The sequence below is a fragment of the Telmatherina bonti genome (assembly GCF_933228915.1).
Source record: "Telmatherina bonti genome assembly, chromosome: 17".
Classification (NCBI taxonomy): Eukaryota; Metazoa; Chordata; class Actinopteri; order Atheriniformes; family Telmatherinidae; genus Telmatherina; species Telmatherina bonti.
The window spans coordinates 2,523,135-2,545,557 of NC_136615.1; the positions used below are offsets into that span (position 1 = coordinate 2,523,135).

The window sequence follows — 22,423 nt, forward strand, 5'->3', positions numbered from 1 at the left end:
AGGTAGTTTAGTCAGTTTATATGTAGTTTAGTTGGTTTGCAGGTAGTTTAGTCAGATTATATGTTGTTTAGTCCGTTTATATGTAGTTTAGTTGGTTTGCAGGTAGTTTAGTCAGTCTATATGTAGTTTAGTTGGTTTGCAGGTAGTTTAGTCAATCTATTTGTAGTTTAGTTGATTTGCAGGTAGTTTAGTCAGTTTATATGTAGTTTAGATGGTTTGCAGGTAGTTTAGTCATTTTATATGTAGCTTAGTTGGTTTGCAGGTAGTTTAGTCAGTTTATACGTAGTTTAGTTGGTTTGTAGGTAGTTTAGTCAGATTATATGTTGTTTAGTCCGTTTATATGTAGTTTAGTTGGTTTGCAGGTAGTTTAGTCTGTTTATATGTAGTTTACTTGGTTTGCAGGTAATTTAGTCAGTATATATGTAGTTTAGTTGGTTTGCAGGTAGTTTAGTCAGTTTATATGTAGATTAGTTGCTTGCATGTAGTTTATTCAGTTTATATGTAGTTTAGTTGGTTTTAGAGGTAGTTTAGTCAGTTTATATATAGTTTAGTTGGTTTTCAGGTAATTTAGTCTGTTCATGTAGTTTAGTTGGTTTGCAGGTAGTTTAGTCAGTTTATCTGTAGTTTAGTTGGTTTGCAGGTAGTTTAGTCAGTTTATATGTAGTTTAGATGCTTTGCCGGTAGTTTAGTCTGTTCATGTAGTTCAGTTGGTTTGCAGGTAGTTTAGTCAGTTTATATGTAGTTTAGTTGCTTTGCAGGTAGTTTAATCTGTATATGGAGTTTAGTTGGTTTGCAGGTAGTTTAGTCAGTTCATGTAGTTTAACTAGTTTGCAGGTAGATTAGTCTGTTTATATGTAGTTTACTTGGTTTGCATGTAGTTTAGTCAGTTTATATGTAGTTTAGTTGGTTTGCAGGTAGTTTAGTTAGTTTATACATAGTTTAGTCAGTTTATATGTTGTTTAATTGCTTTGCAGGTAGTTTAGTCAGTTTATCTGTAGTTTAGTTGGTTTGCAGGTAGTTTAGTCAGTTCATATGTAGTTTAGTTGGTTTGTAGGTAGTTTAGTCTGTTCAATTAGTTTAGTTGGTTTGCAGGTAGTTTAGTCAGTCTACAGGTAGTTTAGTCAATCTATTTGTAGTTTAGTTGATTTGCAGGTAGTTTAGTCAGTTTATATGTAGTTTGGTTGGTTTGCAGGTAGTTTAGTCAGTTCATATGTAGTTTAGATGCTTTGCCGGTAGTTTATTCAGTTTATATGTAGTTTAGTTGGTTTGCAGGTAGTTTAGTCAGTTTATATGTAGTTCAGTTGCTTTGCAGGTAATTCAGTCAGTTTATATGTAGTTTAGTTGGTTTCCAGGTAGTTTATTCAGTTTATATGTAGTTTAGTTGGTTTGCAGGTAGTTTAGTCAGTTTATATGTAGTTTGGTTGGTTTGAAGGTAGTTTTGTCAGTCCATATGTCGTTTAGTTGGTTTGCAGGTAGTTTACTTAGTTTATTTGTAGTTTAGTTGGTCTTCAGGTAGTTTAGTCGGTTTATATGTAGTTTAGTTGGTTTGTAGGCAGTTTAGTCTGTTTATGTAGTTTAGTTGGTTTGCAGGTAGTTTAGTCAGTTTATATGTAGTTTAGTTGCTTGCATGTAGTTTAGTCAGTTTATATGTAGTTTAGTTGGTTTTACAGGTAGTTTAGTCAGTTTATATATAGTTTAGTTGGTTTTCAGGTAGTTTAGTCTGTTCATGTAGTTTAGTTGGTTTGCAGGTAGTTTAGTCAGTTTATCTGTAGTTTAGTTGGTTTGCAGGTAGTTTAGTCAGTTTATATGTAGTTTAGATGCTTTGCCGGTAGTTTAGTCAGTTTATGTAGTTCAGTTGGTTTGCAGGTAGTTTAGTCAGTTTATATGTAGTTTAGTTGCTTTGCAGGTAGTTTAATCTGTATATGGAGTTTAGTTGGTTTGCAGGTAGTTTAGTCAGTTCATGTAGTTTAACTAGTTTGCAGGTAGATTAGTCTGTTTATATGTAGTTTACTTGGTTTGCATGTAGTTTAGTCAGTTTATATGTAGTTTAGTTGGTTTGCAGGTAGTTTAGTTAGTTTATACATAGTTTAGTCAGTTTATATGTTGTTTAATTGCTTTGCAGGTAGTTTAGTCAGTTTATCTGTAGTTTAGTTGGTTTGCAGGTAGTTTAGTCAGTTCATATGTAGTTTAGTTGGTTTGTAGGTAGTTTAGTCTGTTCAATTAGTTTAGTTGGTTTGCAGGTAGTTTAGTCAGTCTATATGTAGTTTAGTTGGTTTGCAGGTAGTTTAGTCAATCTATTTGTAGTTTAGTTGATTTGCAGGTAGTTTAGTCAGTTTATATGTAGTTTGGTTGGTTTGCAGGTAGTTTAGTCAGTTTATATGTAGTTTAGTTGGTTTGCAAGTAGTTTAGTCAGTTTATCTGTAGTTTAGATGGTTTGCAGGTAGTTTAGTCATTTTATATGTAGCTTAGTTGGTTTGTAGGTAGTTTAGTCAGATTATATGTTGTTTAGTCCGTTTATATGTAGTTTAGTTGGTTTGCAGGTAGTTTAGTCTGTTTATATGTAGTTTACTTGGTTTGCAGGTAATTTAGTCAGTATATATGTAGTTTAGTTGGTTTGCAGGTAGTTTAGTCAGTTTATATGTAGATTAGTTGCTTGCATGTAGTTTAGTCAGTTTATATGTAGTTTAGTTGGTTTTACAGGTAGTTTCGTCAGTTTATATATAGTTTAGTTGGTTTTCAGGTAGTTTAGTCTGTTCATGTAGTTTAGTTGGTTTGCAGGTAGTTTAGTCAGTTTATCTGTAGTTTAGTTGGTTTGCAGGTAGTTTAGTCAGTTTATATGTAGTTTAGATGCTTTGCCGGTAGTTTAGTCTGTTCATGTAGTTCAGTTGGTTTGCAGGTAGTTTAGTCAGTTTATATGTAGTTTAGTTGCTTTGCAGGTAGTTTAATCTGTATATGGAGTTTAGTTGGTTTGCAGGTAGTTTAGTCAGTTCATGTAGTTTAACTAGTTTGCAGGTAGATTAGTCTGTTTATATGTAGTTTACTTGGTTTGCATGTAGTTTAGTCAGTTTATATGTAGTTTAGTTGGTTTGCAGGTAGTTTAGTTAGTTTATACATAGTTTAGTCAGTTTATATGTAGTGTAGTTGCTTTGCAGGTAGTTTAGTCAGTTTATCTGTAGTTTAGTTGGTTTGCAGGTAGTTTAGTCAGTTCATATGTAGTTTAGTTGGTTTGTAGGTAGTTTAGTCTGTTCAATTAGTTTAGTTGGTTTGCAGGTAGTTTAGTCAGTCTATATGTAGTTTAGTTGGTTTGCAGGTAGTTTAGTCAGTTTCTCTGTAGTTTAGATGGTTTGCAGGGAGTTTAGTCATTTTATATGTAGCTTAGTTGGTTTGCAGGTAGTTTAGTCAGATTATACGTTGTTTAGTTGGTTTGTAGGTAGTTTAGTCAGATTATATGTTGTTTAGTCTGTTTATATGTAGTTTAGTTGGTTTGCAGGTAGTTTAGTCTGTTTATATGTAGTTTACTTGGTTTGCAGGTAGTTTAGTTAGTATATATGTAGTTTAGTTGGTTTGCAGGTAGTTTAGTCAGTTTATATGTAGTTTACTTGGTTTGCAGGTAGTTTAGTCAGTTTATATGTAGTTTAGTTGGTTTGGAGGTAGTTGAGTCTGTTTATATGTAGTGTAGTTGGTTTGCAGATAGTTTAGTCAGTTTATATGTAGTTTAGATGGTTTGCAGGTAGTTTAGTCTGTTCAATTAGTTTAGTTGGTTTGCAGGTAGTTTAGTCATTTTATATGTAGCTTAGTTGGTTTGCAGGTAGTTTAGTCAGTTTATACGTAGTTTAGTTGGTTTGTAGGTAGTTTAGTCAGATTATATGTTGTTTAGTCCGTTTATATGTAGTTTAGTTGGTTTGCAGGTAGTTTAGTCAGTTTATATGTAGTTTAGTTGGTTTGGAGGTAGTTGAGTCTGTCTATATGTAGTGTAGTTGGTTTGCAGGTAGTTTAGTCAGTTTATACGTAGTTTAGATGGTTTGCAGGTAGTTTAGTCAGATTATATGTAGTTTAGTATCTTTGCAGGTAGTTTAGTCAGTTTATATGTAGTTTAGATGGTTTGCAGGTAGTTTAGTCAGATTATATGTAGTTTAGTTGCTTTGCAGGTAGTTTAGTCAGTTCATGTAGTTTATATGTAGTTCAGTTGGTTTGCAGGTAGTTTAGTCAGTTTATATGTAGTTTAGTTGGTTTGTAGGCAGTTTAGTCTGTTTATGTAGTTTAGTTGGTTTGCAGGTAGTTTAGTCAGTTTATATGTAGTTTAGTTGCTTGCATGTAGTTTAGTCAGTTTATATGTAGTTTAGTTGGTTTTACAGGTAGTTTAGTCAGTTTATATATAGTTTAGTTGGTTTTCAGGTAGTTTAGTCTGTTCATGTAGTTTAGTTGGTTTGCAGGTAGTTTAGTCAGTTTATCTGTAGTTTAGTTGGTTTGCAGGTAGTTTAGTCAGTTTATATGTAGTTTAGATGCTTTGCCGGTAGTTTAGTCAGTTTATGTAGTTCAGTTGGTTTGCAGGTAGTTTAGTCAGTTTATATGTAGTTTAGTTGCTTTGCAGGTAGTTTAATCTGTATATGGAGTTTAGTTGGTTTGCAGGTAGTTTAGTCAGTTCATGTAGTTTAACTAGTTTGCAGGTAGATTAGTCTGTTTATATGTAGTTTACTTGGTTTGCATGTAGTTTAGTCAGTTTATATGTAGTTTAGTTGGTTTGCAGGTAGTTTAGTTAGTTTATACATAGTTTAGTCAGTTTATATGTTGTTTAATTGCTTTGCAGGTAGTTTAGTCAGTTTATCTGTAGTTTAGTTGGTTTGCAGGTAGTTTAGTCAGTTCATATGTAGTTTAGTTGGTTTGTAGGTAGTTTAGTCTGTTCAATTAGTTTAGTTGGTTTGCAGGTAGTTTAGTCAGTCTATATGTAGTTTAGTTGGTTTGCAGGTAGTTTAGTCAATCTATTTGTAGTTTAGTTGATTTGCAGGTAGTTTAGTCAGTTTATATGTAGTTTGGTTGGTTTGCAGGTAGTTTAGTCAGTTTATATGTAGTTTAGTTGGTTTGCAAGTAGTTTAGTCAGTTTATCTGTAGTTTAGATGGTTTGCAGGTAGTTTAGTCATTTTATATGTAGCTTAGTTGGTTTGTAGGTAGTTTAGTCAGATTATATGTTGTTTAGTCCGTTTATATGTAGTTTAGTTGGTTTGCAGGTAGTTTAGTCTGTTTATATGTAGTTTACTTGGTTTGCAGGTAATTTAGTCAGTATATATGTAGTTTAGTTGGTTTGCAGGTAGTTTAGTCAGTTTATATGTAGATTAGTTGCTTGCATGTAGTTTAGTCAGTTTATATGTAGTTTAGTTGGTTTTACAGGTAGTTTCGTCAGTTTATATATAGTTTAGTTGGTTTTCAGGTAGTTTAGTCTGTTCATGTAGTTTAGTTGGTTTGCAGGTAGTTTAGTCAGTTTATCTGTAGTTTAGTTGGTTTGCAGGTAGTTTAGTCAGTTTATATGTAGTTTAGATGCTTTGCCGGTAGTTTAGTCTGTTCATGTAGTTCAGTTGGTTTGCAGGTAGTTTAGTCAGTTTATATGTAGTTTAGTTGCTTTGCAGGTAGTTTAATCTGTATATGGAGTTTAGTTGGTTTGCAGGTAGTTTAGTCAGTTCATGTAGTTTAACTAGTTTGCAGGTAGATTAGTCTGTTTATATGTAGTTTACTTGGTTTGCATGTAGTTTAGTCAGTTTATATGTAGTTTAGTTGGTTTGCATGTAGTTTAGTCAGTTTATATGTAGTTTAGTTGGTTTGCAGGTAGTTTAGTTAGTTTATACATAGTTTAGTCAGTTTATATGTAGTGTAGTTGCTTTGCAGGTAGTTTAGTCAGTTTATCTGTAGTTTAGTTGGTTTGCAGGTAGTTTAGTCAGTTCATATGTAGTTTAGTTGGTTTGTAGGTAGTTTAGTCTGTTCAATTAGTTTAGTTGGTTTGCAGGTAGTTTAGTCAGTCTATATGTAGTTTAGTTGGTTTGCAGGTAGTTTAGTCAGTTTCTCTGTAGTTTAGATGGTTTGCAGGGAGTTTAGTCATTTTATATGTAGCTTAGTTGGTTTGCAGGTAGTTTAGTCAGATTATACGTTGTTTAGTTGGTTTGTAGGTAGTTTAGTCAGATTATATGTTGTTTAGTCTGTTTATATGTAGTTTAGTTGGTTTGCAGGTAGTTTAGTCTGTTTATATGTAGTTTACTTGGTTTGCAGGTAGTTTAGTTAGTATATATGTAGTTTAGTTGGTTTGCAGGTAGTTTAGTCAGTTTATATGTAGTTTACTTGGTTTGCAGGTAGTTTAGTCAGTTTATATGTAGTTTAGTTGGTTTGGAGGTAGTTGAGTCTGTTTATATGTAGTGTAGTTGGTTTGCAGATAGTTTAGTCAGTTTATATGTAGTTTAGATGGTTTGCAGGTAGTTTAGTCTGTTCAATTAGTTTAGTTGGTTTGCAGGTAGTTTAGTCATTTTATATGTAGCTTAGTTGGTTTGCAGGTAGTTTAGTCAGTTTATACGTAGTTTAGTTGGTTTGTAGGTAGTTTAGTCAGATTATATGTTGTTTAGTCCGTTTATATGTAGTTTAGTTGGTTTGCAGGTAGTTTAGTCAGTTTATATGTAGTTTAGTTGGTTTGGAGGTAGTTGAGTCTGTCTATATGTAGTGTAGTTGGTTTGCAGGTAGTTTAGTCAGTTTATACGTAGTTTAGATGGTTTGCAGGTAGTTTAGTCAGATTATATGTAGTTTAGTATCTTTGCAGGTAGTTTAGTCAGTTTATATGTAGTTTAGATGGTTTGCAGGTAGTTTAGTCAGATTATATGTAGTTTAGTTGCTTTGCAGGTAGTTTAGTCAGTTCATGTAGTTTATATGTAGTTCAGTTGGTTTGCAGGTAGTTTAGTCAGTTTATATGTAGTTTAGATGGTTTACCAGTAGGTTAGTACTTGCATAAAACTGGACGAACTGGTTTCGTCACCAATGTGTCTGGATCTGATCTTCTCCAGGTGAACTGATGAATGAGCAGCTGTCCATTGAGTCTCTGGTTAAAGTCCCGCCCCTCGTGCCCTCTGATTCGTCACAATAAGCCATTTTTTCATTTTGTCAACATTTTATTTGTTTGTAAGCCACCAGTTCAAACTTTGTTAAAACTGTAAACTTCCAAACAAGGTTGGCAGCGTCGCCGGTTTGGGGTGGGGTTTGTATCCGATTCGCTCATTGATGAGCTCCGCCCTGGATACCGCTGTGGAGGTGGATCCTGAGGCTCCGCCTCCAATCATGTCCCCACCAATGATGGAAGCCCCGCCCACTCCACCTCCAGATTCTGCTTCCTCACGCTGACGCTTTCTGGCCTAAAAACAGACAAACTTACAGATCAGCTGCGTGTTTTCATGTTGATCATTCGGTATTGATCGGATAATCCCGATCAGTTTAACTGACTGCTGAGAAAACACTGATGTCTCTCTTTGTATAGAAAATGTTATTGATCAATACCTCAAGCTCCTTCTTAACGCTCTCGAACTCCTCTGTGTCGTCGATCTTCAGCTCCAAGCGTGTCGGCTTCCTCCTCAACATCCTCTGATCGTCCCAGACTGGACCTGATCATGGTTCAATAACACACATTATTCATCCAGAAACAACCCTGTTGCTTCTGCCATGATGAAACAAAACATTTTGCTGGTTGTGGACGACAGAAGCAGATTGGATCTGCTCCAATCAATGTCCCAAATCCTGTTAGCCACACATCTTTCACACAAACTCCGCCTCCATCTCGTTTCCATAACAACCGCTGCACAACGCTGGTTCTGGTGCGGTTCTGGGTCTACAGACGATTCGGGAGAAAAAGCGGTTCGGCTATTATTTCTGTCATAAAACACGGAGTCTTGAGGTGAAAGTGACTTTGGATCATTTTTTATTGATTTTATTTCATTCAGTCCAAAACGCAGAAACACATTTCTGTTCATCTGTCCGTCTATATCACTCGTTCATTTCATGTTCAATTCCAAACTGGGATAAAAAAAATCAGCTTGTTTTGCATCATTTTGTCTGAAAACTGAAACTAAAAACAGGCTGTTTTAGAACTTTTAATCTGAAGTTATTTTAGGAGAAATAAAACGAAAAAAACGACGTGCAGGAGCGGATTTCTACGCTCCAGTTGAGGGACGTCTGTCACCCGGAAGACGGCGTTTCCTGCTTCTAACCGTCTCCGTGCAGGACGTCGCTCTTCCATCGCGCTCTGGACACAATCAGAAGGGATGAAAGGAGGCGTTGGCGCCGCCGCGCAGCAGCTGAAGCAAACTTCCGCCATGAGGATCGACATTATTTTCCATGGAGAGCTGCCAGGCAGCTTGTTTACAAGTGGTGCAAAATAAATACATGATTTTCAGACACAATGAATAACCGTGATTACAATATTGATCCAAATAATAGTGATTATTATTTAGACTGGACTCCAGGTGATGGAAAGCTGCTTTCTGTCCCTGTTTTTCTGCTTGAAGTTCTTCAAACCGCAACATCACATGAAAAGTACAGAAACAGCCTGATTACTCTTGTTTTTATTTATAAAACAACAAAAAACGTGTTTTTACCTTTTCATTTCCAAATCAGAAATATTAAACGGACAACAGACCAGGATCACTGCCATACCAAACATTTCTAGTTTCTACACACAGACCAGGTGGGCAAAGACATCGCCATGGCAACCTGCGCTGGTTTCTCATGTTCCGGTCCGTATTATTTATCATAGCAGTTTCTGGAGACAACGTCCCTGGAAACCCCTTTTCCTGGTAATCCTGGTATGAACGAGTTTCCGTGGCGGTAGACATAGACATCATAGATACATAGACGCCGCATAGCATGACGCTGCCTGTACGACGTCTCATTGCGCCGCCATCTTGGATGGGTCTCTATGCGCCTCCAGTGCATTTATCTGTAAGGTGTCGGTCCAACCACAACAATAACTTCACTGATTTTTACCTGATTTTTCTCACAGTTTGGTTTGTTATGATGGCCAGAGATGTTGTTATGATACAGATCACTGTAAAACATTAAAAACTACATACTTTTATGCTAAATTATTTTTATAATGTTAACACGGTGAATAATCTACTAAAGGATAAATTTTACTCCTATGAGGTGTTTATGGATAAATATGAGAGTTTTACATGGTAGCATAATTACTTCCACCAAGGAAGTGATGTTTTTACTGGCTTTATCTGTTTGTGTTCAAGATAACTTAAAACGTTCTGGGCGGATTTTCATGAAATTTCAGGACTTGTTGGAAACGTGAAAAGGAAGAACTGATTTTATTCTGGTGGTGATCCGGATCACCGTTTGGATCCAGGAACTTTTTAAAGGCCCTGGCGCAGGTTTACCTTCTTTGAGTGTTTTTCTGGGTAACTTCTGAATTGCAAAGTTTTGATCCAAATTGTCAGACTTTGTACAACTGTATCTCTATATTGATAAATTAATAAATGTAAATAAAAGAAAGAGTCAACCATAGTCAAGAGAAAGCAGCAATTATTTCCGTATTTTGTTCAGCATACGGTGCAATAACCGGCAAAATATTAAAAGCAGATCGTGTGGAATTACATTTCACAAGGTTGAATAATAATTTATTTAACCAGATAAAAATAGATAAATCCAAATGCATAAATAAATAATCAAACATCTTCGTAAAGTTGTTAAATTGTTCATTCATTCACTCTCCAAAGTGCTTAATCCAATCCAGGGTCACGGAGAAGCTGGAGCCTATCCCAGCTGTCTTAGGGCGAAAGGCGGGCTACATCCTGGATCATGTCTACGTGTATAATGTCTATGTATGTATATGATGTCTACAAATATAACATCTACATATATGATGTCTACGTATATGTCTAAGCATATGATGTCTACGTATATGATGTCTACGTATATGTCTAAGCATATGATGTCTACGTATATGATGTCTACGTATATGTCTAAGCATATGATGTCTACGTATATGATGTCTACGTATATGTCTAAGCATATGATGTCTACGTATGATGTCTATGTATATGATGTCTACGTATATGATGTCTACATATATGTCTAAGCATATGATGTCTACGTATATGATGTCTACGTATATGATGTCTACATATATGTCTAAGCATATGATGTCTACGTATATGTCTAAGCATATGATGTCTACGTATATGATGTCTACGTATATGATGTCTACATATATGTCTAAGCATATGATGTCTATGTATATGATGTCTACGTATATGTCTACATATATGTCTAAGCATATGATGTCTACGTATATGATGTCTACGTATATGTCTAAGCATATGATGTCTACGTATATGTCTAAGCATATGATGTCTACGTATATGATGTCTACGTATATGATGTCTACGTATGATGTCTATGTATATGATGTCTACGTATGTGTCTACGCATATTATGTCTACGCATATGTCTACGCATATGATGTCTATGTATATGATGTCTATGTATGTTTATGACGTCTACGTATATGTCTATGTATGTTTGATGTCTACATGATGTCTACGTATATAACATCTACATATATGATGTCTACGTATATGTCTAAGCATATGATGTCTACGTATATGATGTCTACGTATATGTCTAAGCATATGATGTCTACGTATATGATGTCTACGTATATGTCTAAGCATATGATGTCTACGTATATGTCTACGTATATGATGTCTACGCATATGATGTCTACGTATATGATGTCTACGTATGATGTCTATGTATATGATGTCTACGTATGTGTCTACGCATATTATGTCTACGCATATGTCTACGCATATGATGTCTATGTATATGATGTCTATGTATGTTTATGACGTCTACGTATATGTCTATGTATGTTTGATGTCTACATGATGTCTACGTATATAACATCTACATATATGATGTCTACGTATATGTCTAAGCATATGATGTCTACGTATATGATGTCTACGTATATGTCTAAGCATATGATGTCTACGTATATGATGTCTACGTATATGTCTAAGCATATGATGTCTACGTATATGATGTCTACGTATATGATGTCTACGCATATGATGTCTATGTATATGATGTCTACGCATATGATGTCTATGTATATGATGTCTACGTATATGTCTACGCATATGTCTACGTATATGATGTCTACGCATATGTCTACGTATATGATGTCAAGGCATATGTCTGTGCATATGATGTCTATGCATATGATTTCTACGCATATGATGTCCACGCATATGATGTATATGCATATTATGTCTACGCATATGTCTACGCATATGATGTCTACGGATATGTCCACGCATATGATGTATATGCATATTATGTCTACGCATATGTCTACGCATATGATGTATACGCATATTATGTCTACATATATGATGTCTACGTATATGATGTTTATGATGTTATGTCTACGTATGTGTTTATGATGTTATGATGTCTACGTATGTGTATGTCTATGTATGTCTACGCATATGATGTCTATGTATATAATGTCTACGTATATGATGTCCACGCACATTATGTCTACGTATATGATGTGTACGCATATGTCTACGTATATGATGTCTACGCATATAATGTCTATGTATATGTCTACGTATATGATGTCTACGTATGTCTATGTATATGATGTCGACATATATAATGTCTACATACGATGTCTACGTATGATGTCTACGTATGATGTCTACGTATATGATGTCTATGTCAATGATGTCTACGCCTATGTCTACGCATATGATGTCTACGTATATGATGTCTACGTATATGATGTCTACGCATATGATGTCTATGTATATGATGTCTACGCATATGATGTCTATGTATATGATGTCTACGTATATGTCTACGCATATGTCTACGTATATGATGTCTACGCATATGTCTACGTATATGATGTCAAGGCATATGTCTGTGCATATGATGTCTATGCATATGATTTCTACGCATATGATGTCCACGCATATGATGTATATGCATATTATGTCTACGCATATGTCTACGCATATGATGTCCACGGATATGTCCACGCATATGATGTATATGCATATTATGTCTACGCATATGTCTACGCATATGATGTATACGCATATTATGTCTACATATATGATGTCTACGTATATGATGTTTATGATGTTATGTCTACGTATGTGTTTATGATGTTATGATGTCTACGTATGTGTATGTCTATGTATATGATTTCTACGCATATGATGTTTACGCACATGTCTACGCATATTATGTCTACGCATATAATGTCTATGTCGTTCCCCCCCCCCCCCCCCCAGGTACTCTGTAGCGAAGCGGCTAACGAGCTAGCAGGCTAACGCCGCTTTACCTCCACCAATAAAAAGCTCCTCGCGCAGCTCTGCAGCGGGTAGGAACCTCCGTTGACGTTTCTCGGGTTTTGGGGTTCCGGACAGATGGAGTTCTGACGGTTTTTACCCGGTTTTTCTCTTCCGCTTTTCTTCTTTTTTTTTCCCAGCATTTGAACAAACAGGAAGAACTATTAACCCGGAAGCAAAAGCTGTTTGGACCAATCACGTTATGAGCTCAGATGTTGCGTCAGCACGCTGCAGTGATCGTCTACGCACCGCCATATTGGTCCTGGCGCGAGATGAGTCGAAGAGAGAATCATAGACATCATATACATAGAGTGTGTCTCAATTCAGGGTCTGAACACAGCGAAGTGTTTCAGACTACATAGACTACCAGGTGTTTCACAGACTACATAGACTACCAGGTGTTCCACAGACTACATAGACTACCAGGTGTTTCACAGACTACATAGACTACCAGGTGTTCCACAGACTACATAGACTACCAGGTGTTCTACAGACTACATAGACTACCAGGTGTTCTACAGACTACATAGACTACCAGGTGTTCTACAGACTACATAGACTACCAGGTCTACAGACTACATAGACTACTAGGTGTTCTACAGACTACATAGACTACCAGGTCTACAGACTACATAGACTACCAGGTCTACAGACTACATAGACTACCAGGTCTACAGACTACATAGACTACCAGGTCTACTGTGGTACCTACACCGGCGCTCTGCTGCTCATTCTTTTCTGTCACGAGAGCAGTAAATTCTGGCATAGCAGAGGATGCTAGGATCTCTGGTAGCCTTCGTTTTAAGCTCATTTGGAGACTTTGGACTGGAACAGGACTAGAATCCACTAGGACGCATGCAACCAACGGATCCGCACTTGGAAGTGTGCATAACCTGAATTGAGAAACAGCCAATGGGAGTGTCGCCCATAGACATAATATACATAGACTCCTCATGGCACCACGCCTATGGGGCTTGGCAACGTGACGTCACCATGCTGGCCCCGCAGTGGCTGATGGGAAAAGCTGCCATTGTTTGAGGCCATGGAGAAGGATTGCAGTTAATATGGTGTCGTGGAATTTATCCGATGAGAAATAAATCTATAAATCAACTGTTTTCTGTTCAATTTATTGGCCATGTACAGATGTTGCGGGTGAGAGGTCTGGAGAGCTCTGCCCCTGCTCAGAGTGCTACAGTGTTCTTTAAGCAGACACAAAAAACCCATGCCTGGCAGCACTAGTCAAAACAACTGCTAGCTTGGAGATAACAACAGTCAAAGCTGAAACAGGCCTTGAACAGAACACTTAGTTTTATGCATGAATCTACCAAAGCAAGCTTACTGAACTACTCTAACTATGCAGAATATATATCTTGTACTACTTAAAAGAAACTTAATAAATGAGTAACATATTAAAACTACACTATACGCATAATTCCTCCTTCCTTGAAGAACTTGCTGTGTAGTCGGCTGCAATGTCCGAGCACACGATCGATCAGGAATAAAACAGATACCGGCTTGTCTTTTCATTCGTTTCCTACATGGAAGCAGAACCAAGGGAGTCTTGTATCTGATGTAACCCGGAGGAGACGGATGGATATCTGCTGTTAGACGCTCTGGCTTAAGTTTTACTAACATCCCAACATCTCAAAGTCTGCTCCCAACATTTTCATTACGGTAAGTGTGACTGTTTTGTGTAATTCGATTATTGTGTTCTTATTTTGTTCCGATTTCAATTAAATAACCCGAAGCTACTTTGGCTGGTAGAGCATCTGTTGACATAGAGGCTAGCAAGCTAGCATGCTAAGTGAATCACATAATAATTGTGATAAATGATTAGATTTATATGGCGCCTTACAAGGCATTAAAACGCTTTACTTTTAATCCATCCCTCATTCATACTTGGTGACAGTAAGCAACATGTGTAGCCACAGCTATCCTGCAGCGCACTGACGGAAACCAAGTCATAAAGTCCGCTGACTTTATGACTCTCACAGATAAATAAGACCCAAACAAGAACCGGCCGAGACCATCAGATACACTGGTTAACAACCAGCTTAGACCATCAGATACACTGGTTAACAACCAGCAGAGACCATCAGATACACTGATTAAAAACCAGCTTAGACCATCACATACACTGGTTAACAACCAGCTTAGACCATCAGATACACTGGTTAACAACCAACCGAGACCATCAGATATACTGGTTAACAACCGGCTTAGACCATCAGATACACTGGTTAACAACCAGCTTAGACCATCAGATACACTGGTTAACAACCAACCAAGACCATCAGATATACTGGTTAACAACCAGCTTAGACCATCAGATACACTGGTTAACAACCAACAGAGACCATCAGATACACTGGTTAACAACCAGCAGAAACCATCAGATACACTGATGAACAACCAGCTTACACCATCAGATACACTGGTTAACAACCAGCTTAGACCATCATATACACTGGTTAACAACCGGCTTAGTACATCATCTAAACTGGTTAACAACCAGCCGAGACCATCAGATATACTGGTTCACAACCAGCAGAGACCATCATATACACTGGTTAACAACCGGCTTAGACCATCATATAAACTGGTTAAAAACCAGCCGAGACCATCAGATACACTGGTTAACAATCAGCCGAGACCATCAGATACACTGGTTAACAACCAGCAGAGACCATCATATACACTGGTTAACAACCAGCAGAGACCATCAGATACACTGGTTAACAACCAACCGAGACCATCAGATACACTGGTTAACAACCAGCTTAGACCATCAGATACACTGGTTAACAACCGGCTTAGACCATCAGATGAACTGGTTAACAACCAGCAGAGACCATCAGATACACTGGTTAACAACCAACCGAGACCATCAGATACACTGGTTAACAACCGGCTTAGACCATCAGATGAACTGGTTAACAACCAGCTTAGACCATCAGATACACTGGTTAACAACCAGCTTAGACCATCACATACACTGGTTAACAACCAACCGAGACCATCAGATACACTGGTTAACAACCAACCGAGACCATCAGATACACTGGTTAACAACCAGCTTAGACCATCAGATACACTGGTTAACAACCGGCTTAGACCATCAGATGAACTGGTTAACAACCAGCTTAGACCATCAGATACACTGGTTAACAACCAGCTTAGACCATCACATACACTGGTTAAAAACCAGCTTAGACCATCAGATACACTGGTTAACAACCAGCTTAGACTATCAGATATACTGGTTAACAACCAACTGAGACCATCAGATACACTGGTTAACAACCAACCGACTCCATCAGATACACTGGTTAACAACCAGCCGAGACCATCAGATACACTGGTTAACAACCAACCGACTCCATCAGATACACTGATTAACAACCAGCCGAGACCATCAGATACACTGGTTAACAACCAACCGACTCCATCAGATACACTGGTTAACAACCAGCCGAGACCATCAGATACACTGGTTAACAACCAACCGACTCCATCAGATACACTGGTTAACAACCAGCCGAGACCATCAGATACACTGGTTAAAAACCAACCGACTCCATCAGATACACTGGTTAACAACAAGCCGAGACCATCAGATTCACTGGTTATAAACCAACTGAGGACATCAGATACACTGGTTAAACAACCAGCTTAGACCATCAGATACACTGGTTAACAACCAGCAGAGACCATCAGATACACTGGTTATCAACCAGTCGGGACCATCAGATACACTGGTTAAAAACCAACCGACTCCATCAGATACACTGGTTAACAACAAGCCGAGACCATCAGATTCACTGGTTATAAACCAACTGAGGACATCAGATACACTGGTTAAACAACCAGCTTAGACCATCAGATACACTGGTTAACAACCAGCAGAGACCATCAGATACACTGGTTAACAACCACCCGAGTCCATCAGATACACTGGTTAACAACCAGCCGAGTCCATCAGATACACTGATTAACAACCAGCCGAGACCATCAGATACACTGGTTAACAACCAGCTTAGACCATCATATACACTGGTTAACAACCGGCTTAGACCATCAGATGAACTGGTTAACAACCAGCAGAGACCATCAGATATACTGGTTAACAACCAGCTTAGACCATCAGATACACTGGTTAACAACCAGCTTAGACCATCAGATGAACTGGTTAACAACCAGCCGAGACCATCAGATACACTGATTAACAACCAGCCGAGACCATCAGATATACTGGTTAACAACCAGCAGAGACCATCAGATTCACTGGTTATAAACCAACTGAGGACATCAGATACACTGGTTAAACAACCAGCTTAGACCATCAGATACACTGGTTAACAACCAGCAGAGACCATCAGATACACTGGTTATCAACCAGTCGGGACCATCAGATACACTGGTTAAAAACCAACCGACTCCATCAGATACACTGGTTAACAACAAGCCGAGACCATCAGATTCACTGGTTATAAACCAACTGAGGACATCAGATACACTGGTTAAACAACCAGCTTAGACCATCAGATACACTGGTTAACAACCAGCAGAGACCATCAGATACACTGGTTAACAACCACCCGAGTCCATCAGATACACTGGTTAACAACCAGCCGAGTCCATCAGATACACTGATTAACAACCAGCCGAGACCATCAGATACACTGGTTAACAACCAGCTTAGACCATCATATACACTGGTTAACAACCGGCTTAGACCATCAGATGAACTGGTTAACAACCAGCAGAGACCATCAGATATACTGGTTAACAACCAGCTTAGACCATCAGATACACTGGTTAACAACCAGCTTAGACCATCAGATGAACTGGTTAACAACCAGCCGAGACCATCAGATACACTGATTAACAACCAGCCGAGACCATCAGATATACTGGTTAACAACCAGCAGAGACCATCAGATACACTGATTAACAACCAGCCGAGACCATCAGATATACTGGTTAACAACCAGCAGAGTCCATCAGAAACACTGATTAACAACCAGCCGAGTCCATCAGATATACGGGTTAACAACCAGCTTAGACCATCAGATACACTGATTAACAACCAGCCGAGACCATCAGATATACTGGTTAACAACCAGCAGAGACCATCAGATACACTGGTTAACAACCAGCTTAGACCATCAGATACACTGGTTAACAACCGGCAGAGACCATCTGATACACTGGTTAACAACCAGTCGAGGACATCAGATATACTGGTTAACAACCAGCTTAGACCATCATATACACTGGTTAACAACCGGCTTAGACCATCAGATGAACTGGTTAACAACCAGCAGATATACTGGTTAACAACCAGCTTAGACCATCAGATACACTGGTTAACAACCAGCTTAGACTATCAGAAATACTGGTTAACAACCAACCGACTCCATCAGATACACTGACTAACGACCAGCCGAGACCATCAGATACACTGGTTAATAACCAGGTTAGACCATCAGATACACTTATTAACAACCAGCTTAGACCATCAGATACACTGGTTAACAACCAACCGACTCCATCAGATACACTGGTTAACAACAAGCCAAGACCGTCAGATACACTGGTTAATAACCAGGTTAGACCATCAGATACACTTATTAACAACCAGCTTAGACCATCAGATACACTGGTTAACAACCAACCGACTCCATCAGATACACTGGTTAACAACCAGCCGAGACCATCAGATACACTGGTTAACAACGAGCTGAGTCCGTCAGATACACTGGTTAACAACCAGCAGAGACCATCAGATACACTGGTTAACAACCACCAGAGACCATCAGATACACTGATTAACAACCAGCTTAGACCGTCAGATACACTGGTTAACAACCAACCGACTCCATCAGATACACTGATTAACAACCAGCTTAGACCATCAGATACACTGGTTAAAAACCAGCCGAGACCATCAGATACACTGGTTAACAACTAGCCGAGTCTATCAGATACACTGGTTAACAACCAGCTTAGACCATCATATACCCTGGTTAACAACTGGCTTAGTACATCATCTAAACTTGTTAACAACCAGCCGAGACCATCAGATACGCTGGTTAATAACCAGGTTAGACCATCAGATACACTGGTTAACAACCAGCATAGACCATCAGATACACTGGTTAACAACCAGCCGAGACCATCAGATACACTGGTTAACAACTAGCCGAGTCTATCAGATACACTGGTTAACAACCAACTGAGACCATCAGTTACACTGGTTAACAACCGGCTTAGTACATCATCTAAACTTGTTAACAACCAGCCGAGACCATCAGATACACTGGTTAACAACCAGCAGAGACCATCATATACACTGGTTAACAACCGGCTTAGACCATCATATAAACTGGTTAACAACCAGCCGAGACCATCAGATACACTGGTTAACAACCAGCAGAGACCATCATATACATTGGTTAACAACCGGCTTAGACCATCATATAAACTGGTTAACAACCGGCTTAGACCATCATATGAACTGGTTAACAACCAGCCGTGGACATCAGATACACTGGTTAACAACCAACCGAGACCGTCAGATACACTGATTAACAATCAGCTTAGACCATCATATACACTGGTTAACAACCGGCTTAGACCATCATATGAACTGGTTAACAACCAGCCGTGGACATCAGATACACTGGTTAACAACCAACCGAGACCGTCAGATACACTGATTAACAATCAGCTTAGACCATCATATACACTGGTTAACAACCGGCTTAGACCATCATATGAACTGGTTAACAACCTGCCGTGGACATCAGATACACTGGTTAACAACCAACCGACACCATCAGATACACTGGTTAACAACCAGCTTAGATCATCATATACACTGGTTAACAACCGGCTTAGACCATCATATAAACTGGTTAACAACCAGCCGAGGACATCAGATACACTGGTTAACAACCAGCCGAGTCCATCAGATACACTGGTTAACAACCAGCAGAGACCATCAGATACACTGGTTATCAACCAGTCGAGACCATCAGACACACTGGTTAAAAATCAGCAGAGACCATCAGATACACTGATGAACAACCAGCTTAGACCATCAGATACACTGGTTAACAATCAGCCCAGACATTCAGCTACACTGGTTAAAAACCAGCTTAGACCATCATATACACTGGTTAACAACCGGCTTAGTACATCATTTAAACTGGTTAACAACCAGCCGAGACCATCAGATACACTGGTTAACAACCAGCAGAGACCATCATATACATTGGTTAACAACCGGCTTAGACCATCATATAAACTGGTTAACAACCAGCCGAGACCATCAGATATACTGGTTCACAACCAGCAGAGACCATCATATACACTGGTTAACAACCAGCTTAGACCATCATATAAACTGGTTAAAAACCAGCCGAGACCATCAGATACACTGGTTAACAATCAGCCGAGACCATCAGATACACTGGTTAACAACCAGCTTAGACCATCATATACACTGGTTAAAAACCAGCAGAGACCATCAGATACACTGGTTAACAACCAGCTTAGACCATCAGATACACTGGTTAACAACCAGCAGAGACCATCAGATACACTGGTTAACAACCAACCGAGACCATCAGATACACTGGTTAACAACCAACCGAGACCATCAGATACACTGGTTAACAACCAGCTTAGATCATCATATACACTGGTTAACAACCGGCTTAGACCATCATATAAACTGGTTAACAACCAGCCGAGGACATCAGATACACTGGTTAACAACCAGCCGAGTCCATCAGATACACTGGTTAACAACCAGCAGAGACCATCAGATACAATGGTTATCAACCAGTCGAGACCATCAGATACACTGGTTAACAACCAACCGAGACCATCAGATACACTGGTTAACAACCGGCTTAGACCATCAGATGAACTGGTTAACAACCAGCTTAGACCATCAGATACACTGGTTAACAACCAGCTTAGACCATCACATACACTGGTTAACAACCAACCGAGACCATCAGATACACTGGTTAACAACCAACCGAGACCATCAGATACACTGGTTAACAACCAGCTTAGACCATCAGATACACTGGTTAACAACCGGCTTAGACCATCAGATGAACTGGTTAACAACCAGCTTAGACCATCAGATACACTGGTTAACAACCAGCTTAGACCATCACATACACTGGTTAAAAACCAGCTTAGACCATCAGATACACTGGTTAACAACCAGCTTAGACTATCAGATATACTGGTTAACAACCAACTGAGACCATCAGATACACTGGTTAACAACCAACCGACTCCATCAGATACACTGGTTAACAACCAGCCGAGACCATCAGATACACTGGTTAACAACCAACCGACTCCATCAGATACACTGATTAACAACCAGCCGAGACCATCAGATACACTGGTTAACAACCAACCGACTCCATCAGATACACTGGTTAACAACCAGCCGAGACCATCAGATACACTGGTTAACAACCAACCGACTCCATCAGATACACTGGTTAACAACCAGCCGAGACCATCAGATACACTGGTTAAAAACCAACCGACTCCATCAGATACACTGGTTAACAACAAGCCGAGACCATCAGATTCACTGGTTATAAACCAACTGAGGACATCAGATACACTGGTTAAACAACCAGCTTAGACCATCAGATACACTGGTTAACAACCAGCAGAGACCATCAGATACACTGGTTATCAACCAGTCGGGACCATCAGATACACTGGTTAAAAACCAACCGACTCCATCAGATACACTGGTTAACAACAAGCCGAGACCATCAGATTCACTGGTTATAAACCAACTGAGGACATCAGATACACTGGTTAAACAACCAGCTTAGACCATCAGATACACTGGTTAACAACCAGCAGAGACCATCAGATACACTGGTTAACAACCACCCGAGTCCATCAGATACACTGGTTAACAACCAGCCGAGTCCATCAGATACACTGATTAACAACCAGCCGAGACCATCAGATACACTGGTTAACAACCAGCTTAGACCATCATATACACTGGTTAACAACCGGCTTAGACCATCAGATGAACTGGTTAACAACCAGCAGAGACCATCAGATATACTGGTTAACAACCAGCTTAGACCATCAGATACACTGGTTAACAACCAGCTTAGACCATCAGATGAACTGGTTAACAACCAGCCGAGACCATCAGATACACTGATTAACAACCAGCCGAGACCATCAGATATACTGGTTAACAACCAGCAGAGACCATCAGATTCACTGGTTATAAACCAACTGAGGACATCAGATACACTGGTTAAACAACCAGCTTAGACCATCAGATACACTGGTTAACAACCAGCAGAGACCATCAGATACACTGGTTATCAACCAGTCGGGACCATCAGATACACTGGTTAAAAACCAACCGACTCCATCAGATACACTGGTTAACAACAAGCCGAGACCATCAGATTCACTGGTTATAAACCAACTGAGGACATCAGATACACTGGTTAAACAACCAGCTTAGACCATCAGATACACTGGTTAACAACCAGCAGAGACCATCAGATACACTGGTTAACAACCACCCGAGTCCATCAGATACACTGGTTAACAACCAGCAGAGTCCATCAGATACACTGATTAACAACCAGCCGAGACCATCAGATACACTGGTTAACAACCAGCTTAGACCATCATATACACTGGTTAACAACCGGCTTAGACCATCAGATGAACTGGTTAACAACCAGCAGAGACCATCAGATATACTGGTTAACAACCAGCTTAGACCATCAGATACACTGGTTAACAACCAGCTTAGACCATCAGATGAACTGGTTAACAACCAGCCGAGACCATCAGATACACTGATTAACAACCAGCCGAGACCATCAGATATACTGGTTAACAACCAGCAGAGACCATCAGATACACTGATTAACAACCAGCCGAGACCATCAGATATACTGGTTAACAACCAGCAGAGTCCATCAGAAACACTGATTAAC

The 22,423-nt window shown here is 39.0% G+C and overlaps 1 protein-coding gene across 2 annotated transcripts; it reads right to left on the bottom strand.

Moving 5' to 3' along the window:
- Window positions 1-7,136: 7,136 nt before the first annotated feature.
- On the bottom strand, window positions 7,137-12,577 carry cdc26 (cell division cycle 26 homolog). Of its 2 annotated transcripts, none has more exons than XM_079256898.1 (3): window positions 12,493-12,577; window positions 7,522-7,625; window positions 7,137-7,379 (listed from the first exon to the last, which is right to left on the bottom strand). In XM_079256898.1, exons 1-3 carry the CDS (start codon window positions 12,533-12,535, stop codon window positions 7,173-7,175), a joined length of 354 nt encoding a protein of 117 aa, XP_079113024.1. In that variant the 5' UTR covers window positions 12,536-12,577; the 3' UTR covers window positions 7,137-7,172. The 2 variants fall into 2 exon arrangements, with proteins under 2 accessions (XP_079113024.1, XP_079113025.1); XM_079256899.1 differs by having other exon boundaries at window positions 12,386-12,556.
- Between the last annotated feature and the right edge of the window lie 9,846 nt (window positions 12,578-22,423).